At 42.8% G+C, this 12652-nt stretch overlaps 1 protein-coding gene across 1 annotated transcript in view; it reads left to right on the forward strand.

Annotated features, from left to right (window-relative positions):
• The window catches only part of LOC146347016 (opsin-5-like), a 31670-nt gene extending 20959 nt beyond the window's left edge, over positions 1 to 10711 (forward strand). Inside the window, exon 5 of the mRNA XM_084851459.1 lies at positions 10094 to 10711. Within this exon, the coding sequence (XP_084707585.1) occupies positions 10094 to 10711 (618 nt within the window). The remainder of the gene's footprint in view (positions 1 to 10093) is intronic.
• The last annotated feature ends 1941 nt before the right edge of the window (positions 10712 to 12652 follow it).

Genomic DNA, 12652 nt, shown 5'->3' on the forward strand with positions numbered 1-12652 from the left:
TGATGCACATAATGCTTGAAGGTGTTACTATATTTATGACTTCAAGCTTCATGTGAAACTCTGTGCTTCCAATAAAAGAGATAGAAAATCTCTAAAACTTTACTGTATTTTATGCATTGGAAGATAGATGGGACCTCTTCTATCGGGCATTTCCAGCTACAGGCTAGAAGAGGTAATTATTTACCAATGACAGATACTTTTTTTTTTTTTTTTGAGATGTCATATTTTGCAGAAATAGAATAAAGTAGGGATGAGGAATAGTAGCATGTGGGCACAGCCTTTTTTCTGGCAGCTTCCTCTCGGGCTCCAGTGTAGCCTTGATCTCAAGTGTCAATCCCAAACTTCTCTTTCAATTTAGTAGGGTTAAACAAGTATAGGAAAACCTCGCAGTTGAGGTATTCATCTTTATTATTAATTAGGTAGCAATCCTATGCATACTTACCTGGTAGTAAGTCCTATTAAACACAATGGGGCTTACTTCTGAATAGACATGCATAGGATTGTGCTGTTAACGTCCTTTGCTACAATTATTTCCCGTCTTTGCTGCATGCTTGCAGATTCCAGTTTATTGACTGTAACATGCATAAAGATAACGATATAGTTACTCTGCTGCCACTCCTACTGCTTTTTCTTCTACTGATAAACATTTATTTACTAACTCAATTACCCTTCCCCAGAGGTCTTAGAAATCATTGCAGGTCAGACATTGTGGGTGCCATCTCTCTGTTTCCATAGAGAGACTCTGAAACTACTTGGCTTGTTGGCAGCCATATGGCATCACTTGAAAACCCATTGAGTGGGTAGACAATATGTGTGTAGTTTGATTTTTTTAAAAACAAAAGCTGTGTATGGTCAAGCTTTCTGATGTCTGAACCCGGAATCTTGTAGGCCTAGACCTACACCTAAAGGAGATTTTACTTCAAAGACATAGCAATCAGGTACTTCTTTTTTACTCTAGAGTAAGGGGGATCCTCGCATGGAGGGCAGGATTTTAACCTTATCCTGCACTGTGGTCCCAATCCAGGTAGAGCCCCCTATACCTGCAATTTATATTGCCAAATAGTGATCTATTAAAGTAACAGGGTCTTTTGCATTCATTCAAACTTGCAAATTTCCTAAGCTGCCAACTGCCTTCTATAAATGGTCTCTAGCTTCTCCCTTTCCCCCTCCCTGGAGAAGATGCTCTGAAGGGGTGTTTGAGGATGGTATTTTGGGGTAGAGCCTGGGACCTCCACACTCTAGGCATTGATTCTTCAAGCCCTCCCTTTACTGACTCCTAAGATCAACAGTTTTTCAGAATGATTATGGGCATAGGTGATTTGAACTTGCAGTATTACACTAGTCTGGAACATTTGGACATAGAGACAATGTTTTTATTGAAAACAAGAGTTAGAATAATATCAAAGTGAACAGGCAGCTTTGAAAAATTAGAAGTGGTGTTATCCTTCTGTTTTTCTTGATAACTATCTCTTTATTGGTGTTACAATGCTGATGTCCTTCTGAAATGTAAGGTAGCTAAGCTAGAAAACACACATCTTCCGATGGCAGATGGACAGAAATTGTCCTGATGGGACATATATGACATTTTTTCAAAGGAGAAAAGCTTTGTTTTTAAGGGCACTCTAGGGAAAGAGGAGTTTAGATTTTGGGGTGCTGGCCCAATGAAATTTTCAAGAAGGCTGAGATAATTTAAAATCTAATTTAGGATCAAGCCAATACTAGCAAGGCTTCTACAGTCAGGTGGCCAGTGCCACTTTTGAAACTATAATCTACTTACTGTTAATCTGGTAAGAGTGCAATCCTATGCATGGCTAAGCAGAAAAATGTCCTACAATTCCCAGCATTCCTTAGCATGGCTGGCTGAGGAATGCTGGGAGTTGGAAGTTTTTCTTTCTGTCTAAACATGCATAGGATTGTACCCTAAGTGAATTATAGCTTCAAATGAAGTACTGCCTTCTTGACTGTAAGAGTCTTGCTAGCATTGGCTTGATTCCAAATTAATATATATTTAACAGTAAATAGAAAAGGAGTCCCTAAATGTAGGTTCCTTTATCAGATTAAAGTGTCAAACTCTGGAAGTCTGAAATTGTTAAAGGTTGGTTTGAATGACCTTCCAGGGATCCCTTACAGCCCAGTGCCTATGACTGCAAAGAGATTCAGGATCCCTTCCAGTTCTGTAATTCTTGATGCTAAGACTTATGTAATTAAAGCTATCAACGTGGGTGTCTTGAGGCAATTATTCTTAAAGGAAGCTGATAGCTGGTAATGTTCCAGTGATGTGTTTCAATGGGAGCTAGGATTGCCCAAGAAAGCATAGGTGATGGACAGAGATTACTCATCTTTCATCTCCCCCTCCCCAAGGAGAGGAAGGGAAAGAAGTGTGTGTGTGTGTGTGTGTGTGTGTGTGTAACAGGAAGTTGGTCTGTGCTGGAATGAAGTCTGAAAAAGAGACTGAGAGGTGACTTTGCTCTCTGCAGGAAATTCGATGGCACTATGGGTTCCCCTAGATCCCCCGATGAAGAGCAGGAATCCATTGGAGAGTTAATGCTGTGAACCCTCACTTTATGCTCAGCCTATCTATATGTGTAAATGAACATTATATCATAGAAATGCCATAGTTATTCATTTATCTCTTCCAAAGGAAACTGAATTTTAGGTAAGTACTGGAACTCCTAAAGCTTCTCACTCCTTGAAAGTGGGTGAATATGTGTAGCAAAATTAATTAAGGGAGCAATCCTATGTGGATTGATGGTCGCCTCTGAGCCTGGGGCAATGACCTATCCAGTGCAGGGCAGGAGGAGTGGTGAGGAGCAGATCTCCTCCTTGCTCCCTTTGTCCTGCTTTCACGGCTAGACAGCAAATTTCGGCTGTCTAGCTGTTGGACCTCGGGGTGCAGGAAGCGGCAGCTGGACGACACGTAGGATGTGTCTTACTGGCATTTCCGACCACCCTGCCCCCGGGAATGCCCTGTTTTCACCGCTCTGCACTGCTCATATGAGCATGGAGCGCAGGGCCGATCCACACTCTCTACGAGGCAGCGCCTTGAGGGAATGCGGGTCGGTTCTCCGGGAACTGACCTCGGAGCATGGGCTCCAAGGTTGGTTCCCAGGAATCGACCTATCCTATGGCTGTCTAGCTGCTGACTAGCGGCCATAGGATTGTGCCCTAAATCTATATATCTTGATGTACAAAAGCCTTACCTGGCTCCGCGCTGGGCAATCTGCAGTGGGGGGGAGGCGCTTCGTCCCTCCCCCCGGAATCCTCTCTGGCCAGCCGGGGCCGGCCGCAGCTGGCGTTCCTGCCGAGGCTGGGCTGCTGCAGCCACAAATGGCGGCCATTGTAGCGGCCACCATTTGCGTGCTTGCAGTCAGCCGTGATAGGCTATGTAAGGATTTACGTAGCCTATCATGGCAAAGAGCAGGGATGCAAATGGCGGCCGCTACACCATTTGTGGCCATTTGTGGCTGCAGCAGCCTGGCTGCGGCTGGCTGGGTGTCCAGCCAGAGCCGCTGCTGCCACCGTATCCACCACCAGGTAAGCTCCATCCCGGGGGGATTCCGCAGGGTGGCGGGGGGGGGGCAAGGCTGTTCCGCCACGGATTCGAAGGGAATCCGTGATGGACTGGAGTCCGTGGCAGAATTCTCTGACATCCCTAATATCTTGTAGCCTGTTCCATTGGGTTAGTCTGGAACCCAGCTCAGCTAAACCTAGGTTGTTACAGGGCCCTAGGAGGATCTCTGAGCACTCTGATGTATTGCGCTTTATTATACTTACTTTACAGTTTCCTAAATAATATATTGCATTCATAGCTTAAACCTAAGATGTGATACCTTACTGGGGCAATGCTTAACAGCTGTTTTTTCTAATATCTGAACAAAGACAGTTCATTAACTGATAATATACTGGGATGGTTTCAAGAATGATTTAAGAAAGGCACTGTAGCTTCCATTTATCAGGAACTATGAGTGGGACAAAACTTGCAATATGAAGTACTAAAACAGGGAAGGGCCATGGCTCAGTGCGATAGAGCACCTGCTTTGCATGCAGAAGGTCCCTGGTTTGATCCCCGGCATCTCCAGGTAGGGCTGGAAAAACTCCTGGCTGAAATTCTGGAGAGCTGCTGCGAGTGTCAACAATACTGGGCTAGTTAGACCAATGGTCTAACTCAGTATAAGACAGCTTCCTGCATTCCTATGTTAAACATTATCAGCTACTCCCTTGCTTCAGGAGACATGCTGTTTTATGTACTCCCCACTCCCCTGAGCAGTGAAAAGCACCAGGGACAGTACCTATCTGGATTTGGTATCTTTTGGAAGGAGAAACCATTGGAGGCTTAAGGCCTTAATGTAATATTTGAGTTTGTTTACAAATGTACAAATTAAACATAGGTGGAGTAGATATCATAGCCTTCCTACAAACAAATTCCACTGTGCCACATCAGATCTCCAAGCAACCAAAAGGTACTTTACAGAAGTTAGCACTCTTTCTTTGCTTCTTTGTCTGTCTCAAAACTACAGCTTCTGTTCACACACAGAACTAGACTACATTATTGGCTGTGGGGAGAAGGTATGCCACTTACTGTTATGGCCCGGGTCCATGTGCCCTTGAAGTCTCAGGTTTCCAGTGGCAGTGACTCTGAGGAGAAGTCAGAACCAATTCCCAGACCTTGCAAGTGGGGGCTTCCACTTCAGGTCCTGCATCTTGCTCACTCAATCACCATTGCCCTCTGACTCCTCAAGTGAGTAGAGAGTCCTTTGGAGCATTCCCCAACCAGATGCTCAGACACTTACCACCCCGAAGAAACCAGCAACTACCGGAAAGGGTACTGGCCCACTAGATGCAGCACTTGAGGAGGTGGAGTTCCCAGGGGGACTCTCCTGGCCTGGCTAGTAAGCCCTATATGTCACGCTAGGCCAGTGCAGGGATAACTTGTCTTTATCTTTGCTGATGGATTGCTCTCCAGGGTCCTGAATCTGAGGCCACAGTCCCTGAGTCATCACCTGCAGTTCTGTCCAGGATACTGAAGCTGTTCAAGCTTGAGACCCTGTTCAGGAAGAACTAGCTATTTCCTAGCTATTGAAACCCACTAGCCAAGCCATAGGACAAAAAAAAATATGGCACAAGGGTGGGACAGTTGCCAGTAGTGAACTGGTGTGAGGTCAGATAATTGGAGATGAGGGACAATCCATGAAACCACAGAGAGTAACCTAGGGAGTACAGGACCTGTTGCACTGCAGTCTACATGAAAGCCAATGTAGTCAGATGGTAAGAGAAATATAGAAACAGACTGATTATGCATCTGCACACAGAGCCAAGCAGGAACATGTGCCACCACAGACACACCATTGTGTATGCATATGGATTCGCATAAACATTTGCACAATTAGCCTCCTAGTTTGGCTTTCACTTCAGTTTAGTGTTGAACTTACATGATACCTGTGCAGCCACATTTTATGCAGCTGTCAGCTACAAAAATGTGTTGGTGAAATGTAATATTACTTCAAGAAAAATGGCATCCTAATGGAAGATATGTGGACCACATACAGAAAATGTGTTTTGTGCAATAAATTGTGTGGAAAGGTTTCATAGTGCATGCTGTGACAGAGCATTGGCCATAACAATAAATGTTCTGAGAACATTGAACACCTGTTTGCTATTTTTACAAGATACGACTTCTTGTAAAATGAAAATGCTGTTTAGACATTCATTAATTAAGATATTGTTGGGGGGTTCCTGTTTTAAAATAGAGTGAATTACAATTACTTTATATGTAACATTTTGTTTCTTACACAGAAGCAAATCTCTACACTGGTGTACTTCTTACACAGCAGTGAATTTCCAAATAGGAAAAAGCATGTGCACTATCACAGATGAAGTATGATGTGAGCATTTATTTTGCTGCAGTGAACTTTCTTCCCATTTCATGTATGTGTGACAAATAAATACTCATGCCACACATCAAATATGGAAGTGCACACCTTTCTTACATGGAAATTATCTCTATGTAGGAAAAACAGCAAATATAAATTAATCCTTTCTACTGTCAGTCTCTCAGTCTCTCTCTGTAACTGTGCTATGAAGAAAATAATGATGGATTGAAGAAAATGCAAATCAGGGCTGAGTTCAGAAGAAGTACTGACTTCTGGGGAGGGATGGAGAGCTATGATACTTTTGAAGCCCCACCTGCTGGCCACATCCAGCCTTTCCTGACTGGTCTTCTTTCTTCAAGAAAGAATATGTTTTTTCCTAGCTGTTTCTCCAAAACCAAAAGGTTTAGAAATGTGCCTTTAAATATTAAAATGGAAAATATTAAGGATTCAGCGCTAGATATGTGATTCTGTGCCTGGTAGAGCATAACATCTTCTTTGGTATATCATTAAATTGGATGATTTACTTTGAAAAAGCACCTTTTAAGGTTCATATACTTTTGGATTTCGGAATTGGTGCTGCATCCTTCCTTTTTCTTGGAGTAAATATAACGTTGTATGAACTGGCATGATTCTTGTGATGGTGACTTCTTCAATTCATGCTACTGGTATCTCTATGTCAGGGTGGGCAACTTGTAGGCCAAAACATCTGGAGAGCCACAACTCCCATCATTCCTCACCATTGGCTATGCTATCTAAGACTGATGAGAGTTGTAGGCCAAAACATCTGGAAAGCCACAAGTTGCCCATCCCACCTTACAGGATGCAACTGGATCTCCTTGTCTGTGATAGAATGCAGTGATCAATTTTTAAAAAGGGATCCAGGGAGCATCCAGGAAATTACAGGCTGGTCAGCTCAATGTCTGTTCTGGGTAAATTGGTTGAAAGCATTATTAGAGAAAAAATTATTAAGCATATAGAAGGACAAGCTCTGCTGAAAAAGAATCAACACAGCTTCTGCAGAGGTAAGTCCTGTCTCACTAACCTTTTAAAGTTCTTTGAGAGTGTTAATAAACATGTAGACAGGGGTGATCGGATAGACATTGTTTACTTGGACTTCCAAGGGGCTTTTGATGAAGTCCCTCACCAAAGACCCCTGAGCAAACTTAGCAGCCATGGAATAAGAGGAGAGGTCCTCTTATGGGACCTGGTTAGTAACCGGTTAAACTTAGTAACTGGTTAAAGAGCAGGAAGCAGAGAATAGGAATAAATGGTAAATTCTCCCAATGGAGGGAAGTAAATAGTAGGGTCACACAGAAATCTGTACTGGGACCAGTGCTTTTCAACTTGTTCATAAATGATCTGGAATTAGGAGTGAGCAGTGAAGTGGCCATGTTTGCTGATGACACCAAATTATTTAGGGTGGTTAAAACAAAAAGGGATTGTGAAGAGCTCTAAAAGGATCTCTCCAAAACTGGGAGAATGGGCATTGTTGTTGTTGTTGTTCAGTCGTTCAGTCGTGTCCGACTCTTCATGACCCCATGGACCATAGCACGCCAGGCCTTCCTGTCCTGCGCTCTTTCCCGGAGCGTGCTCAAGTTCATATTCATTGCATCCGTGATGCTATCTAGCCATCTCATCCTCTGCCGTCCCCTTCTCCTTTTGCCTTCAGTCTTTCCCAGCATCAGGGTCTTTTCCAGGGAGTTTTCTCTTCGCATTAGGTGGCCAAAATATTGGAGCTTCAGCTTCATTATCTGTCCTTCCAATGAGCACTCAGGGTTGATTTCCTTTAGGATGGACTGATTTGACCTCCTTGCATTCCAGGGGACTCGTAAGAGTCTTCTCCAGCACCACAGTTCGAAAGCATCAATTCTTCGGCACTCAGCCTTCCTTATAGTCCAGCTCTCACAGCCATACATTACTATTGGGAAAACCATAGCTTTGATTAGGCGGACCTTTGTCGGCAAGGTGATGTCTCTGCTTCTTACTATGCTGTCTAGGTTTGCCATAGCTTTCCTCCCAAGGAGCAAGCGTCTTTTAATTTCATGGCTACAGTCACCATCTGCGGTGATCTTGGAGCCCAAGAAAGTAAAATCTGTCACTGCTTCCATTTCTTCCCCTTCTATATGCCAGGAAGTGATAGGGCCAGATGCCATGATCTTCGTTTTTTTAATGTTGAGTTTCAAACCAGCTTTTGCACTCTCCTCTTTCACCCTCAACAAGAGGCTCTTGAGATCCTCTTCGCTTTCTGCCATTAGGGTGGTATCGTCTGCATATCGGAGGTTGTTGATAATTCTCCCGGCAATCTGAATTCCGACCTCTGATTCATCCAACCCGGCATTTCTCATGATGTACTCTGCATATAAGTTAAATAAGCAGGGAGAATGGGCATCCAAATGGCAAATGTGGTTCAATGTAAACAAGTGTAAAGTGATGTATGTTGGGGCAAAATTCCCAACTTCAAGTATAACTTCAGATCTGAGCTGGCAGTGACCAACCAAGAAAGAGATCTTGGGGTTGTGGTGGATAGCTCAATGAAAACGTCAACTGTGTGTGTGGCTGCTGTAAAAAAAAAGGCAAACTCCACATTAGGCATAATGAGAAAAGGAATTGAGAATAAAACTGCCAATATCATACTGCCCTTATACAAATCTGTGGCGTGACCACACTTGGAATACAGTGTACAGTTCTGGTCACCACACCTAAAAAAAGATACTGTAGAGCTGGAAAAAATGCCAAAAAGGGCAACTAAAATGATCAAGGGGCTGGAGCATCTCCCCTATGAGGGAAGGTTACAATAGCTGGGATTGTTTAGCTTGGAAAAAAGGAGGGTGAGACGTGATAGAGGTCTACAGAATTATGCATGGTGTGGAGTACGTGGATAGGGAGACTTTTTTCTCCCTATCACACAATATTAGACCCCAAGGTCATCCCATGAAGCTGATTGGTGGGAGTTTCAGGACAAATAAAAGGAAGTACTTCTTCACACAGTGCATAGTTAAACTATGGAATTTGCTACCATGAGATGTAGTGATGGCCACCGACTTGGATGGCTTTAAAAGGGGGTTAGACAAAATCATGGAGGAGAAGTCTATCAATGGCTACTAAGCTTAAGGGCTATGTGCTACCTCCAGTATCAGATTCAAGAAGCCTATGTGCACCAGTTGCTGGGGAATGTGGGTGGGAGGGTGCTGTTGCACTCATGTCTCACTTGTGGTTTCCTGTCGACAGCTGGTTGGCCACTGTATGAACAGAATGTTGGACTAGATGGACCCTTGGTCTGATCCAGCAGGGCTATTCTTATGTTCTTAAGTAACAGTAGTAGCTGTTGTTCTTTGGTGGTTCTGGTGGCAAATAAACTTGTGGCAGAGAACCAAGACATATTAAGCAGATCGCTAGGGCATTAGCGGGGGAGCTCTTTCAGCCCGAGGGCCAAATTCAATTTTGGAGAAGCTCTTGGGGGCCAAATTCCAGTGGTGGCTGGGGTCAAAAATATCAGCATATTGTAGCTTAAAGCTCTTACTGCCAGTAGCTGAGCCCTAGGGGAGGCATTTCAGTCTTTTAAGAAAAAAATGCACAAAGGGCAGGAGAGTACCAGTCAACTGATGTTTAGGGGAAAGAGGGTGGAGCCGGGGGAAGGGGACATGGCCATCTGGGGGAACCCAGGAGGGCCAAATTTAGCCCCTAGGCCTGAGGTTCAACACCCTTGCTCTAGGGAATGGAGCCCTCATTAGTTGCTAGTCAAGGCAGGAAGAATGTACTTAAGCTGTATGTAAACCTCTGACTATTAGAAATCATGAATGGCAGCGCAATCTTGTGCATCTCTACTCAGAATCAGCCCCATTCACTTCAATGGTACTTACTCCTAAGTAAGTATATTTAGCCTGAATTTGTATGCCATATTTTTATGCCGCTTTTCAACTATGAAGTCGTTCACAAAATTAAAAGGATGTATAGTCGATTAAAAGCAGTAAAACCAATGCAATTATTATATCATGGATGGTACCAAAATTGTTAGAGCTGCAAACCTTAATGTGTTTTTGAGGTAATAAAAGTGGGATAGTTAAGAAAGTGGTTGAAAAACCAAATGTCTGACCTACTTTTGATGTATCAGACCTAAGCTGATATTGGAGGTAAGGCAGTAGACTAGGCCATCTATTAATTTGACCAGCTGCTGCTATTCTGATTTCTTTGAATAACACAAACTTCTGTTTTTACATTTCCAGCTAAGCATTGCTGTATGCATTGGATTTTTTGCTGCCTGGAGTCCATATGCCGTCATTGCCATGTGGGCAGCCTTTGGATCAATTGAAAGGATCCCTCCCTTAGCCTTTGCAGTACCAGCTGTATTTGCTAAGTCTTCAATGCTGTATAACCCCATTATGTACTTTGTTCTAAAGCCCAACTTTCGAAGCACCATTGCCAAAGATTTCGCAGTTCTCCAAAAATTATGCTTCAAAACTTGCTTTTGTTTGAAATGTGTACAGAACTGCACTTATAGGTCAGTTCTAGAGGTCCACTTGAAATCATTTAAAGGAAGAAATGAGTCCAGCAGTAACTCTGTGCAGACAGTGGAAGGATGTTTTTATTTTCCTTGTGAAAAGTGCAATGATCCCTTCGAATGCTTTAAGAACTATCCAAAGTGCTGCCAGGAGGGGTTAAATAATATGGAATACTCTCCTCAAGAAAGCATACCCATGGAAAATAACATTCAGTCAAAATCGAAACATGCTTCTGAAAAATATGTAAAGGTTGTTGTCCGAGGACAAAAAAGCACTGAAATGGAAGGCTTGGAAGTTACATTAGAAAACATACCCACAGATGCTAGATTTGCCAATCTTTAGGATATGCATAATCAAATGTTCTGGGCAATAATTGAATTGCACCAGACTTAATGAATGTAAACATTTTCTAGCCACTACCCTATTTTTATACAGTTATTTTTATATCCTTATTTTCCATGGGATGATGAAATGCATCGTGAATATATCAAAAAGGATGTTTGACATACACCATGCATATAACATACCTACGGGTATTCAGAACAAATTGTGTACTACTACATTTCATTTGTTTCTGAGTTTTGAGTTTCAGAACTTATCTATTGTGCTTCACAAAAGCAAACCACTGGTGAGGCCTTTTTTGTATAAAATACCTTTGAATTCTTGGTATACGTATTTTATATTTTGCATATTCAGCAAAAAGCTTGATTTAATTTAGACATTTAGAAGGACTTTCAGATAATATAATACCCACTGAACTGATACCGGCATCTTGAGGTATGTGCTGTTAAATCCCCACCCCGAGGGGGCCCCAGCCCCTGGGAAGCTATGGATAGCACTTTCCACCTTCAGATTAGGCTATGTTCACATCTCCACTCCCTTGCACATTTCTTTCTGGAACAGGGAGTGCGAAATGCTCCTTATTCTGATACAATCCTTTGTTGCTCTTGGAGCACTTGCAGGCAGTTCCACTGCTGGGTGAGTGTCCCAGTCTGTCCTTTCAAGTGCAAGCTTGTGAAGAGACAGATGTTTCTGGCATTTCTGAGCTTACGGTATGAGAAGCATTGCAGGGAGTTATTATCTCTCTATAATGAGCTGCTGACTTTCCCCACAACAAAACTCAGAAGTAGAGCCACTTGGGATGGGGTGCAAAATATATCAGCTGGGTATATTTAGCTTTGAAAAGAGGAGACTTGGGGGGTGGGGAATTGATATGTGCCATTTTTCTTGGTAGAAAGGTAGGGTACAAATCAAAATAAATAAATAATACTCATCAAATACTAAAAGGCTGCCACATAAAAGAGGGCAAATACTTGTTCTCTGCTGCCTCAGAGGGCAGGATTAGATCTAATGAGCTTACATTACCAAAGGGTAGATTGCAGCTGAACATCAGGAGAAACTTGTAACAGTAAGAGTAGTTTAACAATGGGTCCAATTACTTGAGGATGGGGTTGGTGATCTCTCCCTTGCTGGAGATCTTCAAGTGGAAGCTGGACAGCCATCTGTTGGAGAAGCTCTAGCTCTGGATTTCCAGTTTATGCAGGGGCTTTGTTGACATGGCCTAGAACAGGAGTCCCCAATGCAGCACCTCCAGACACCTTACGTGGCACCTGTAAAGAAGTCCCCAATGTGGTGCCTGTGGGCACCTGCAAAACTCACCCCCCCTTTTAATAGACATACATGAACTTGTATGAAATGCATACAGCTTTCTAGCATGCATAGGCTTCAACAAAAGTGAACCAAATATCCAAATAAATATCCATTTGAAAGTCACATCTATATGTCACTCGTTCAAATATTAAAAGTGTTGTAAGGTCCTCAATCCATTACATTATTGGAGGTGAGTGTTTATCCTTTCAATGTTGCAATATCTGTCTTTTAGCTGTCAAAAGGGCACAGAGAATGCATTTATGCTGACCATTTGTTAATTTCCACGAAGCAGGTAAATAATTTAAAAGTGTGTACATCAGTAAATATTAGACCGTTCAAGCACAAATTTTATCTGGGTAATAACTTCCCCACAAAAAGAAGCAGCTACTGGAAATTGCCAAAACATGTTTAAAAGAACCAGTAGCTGTATTGCACCACCAGCAATTAGCCAACTTAGACAATCCCTTATTAGGAAGATGTTGCAGGATCCAATAGGCATGAAACAAAAGCTTTTGCTGAATAAGAAGCAGCTTAAGATCCATAGACACAACAGGTAGACGCCAAAGTGGCAATCTACTGATTAGGCATTTTGTCATGGTGCCCACAGCAGATTCTCAAATTCCCAAATGTGCC

This window comes from Heloderma suspectum, chromosome 4, assembly GCF_057233095.1.
Source record: "Heloderma suspectum isolate Gila_16-S chromosome 4, 16-S_ref, whole genome shotgun sequence".
Classification (NCBI taxonomy): Eukaryota; Metazoa; Chordata; class Lepidosauria; order Squamata; family Helodermatidae; genus Heloderma; species Heloderma suspectum.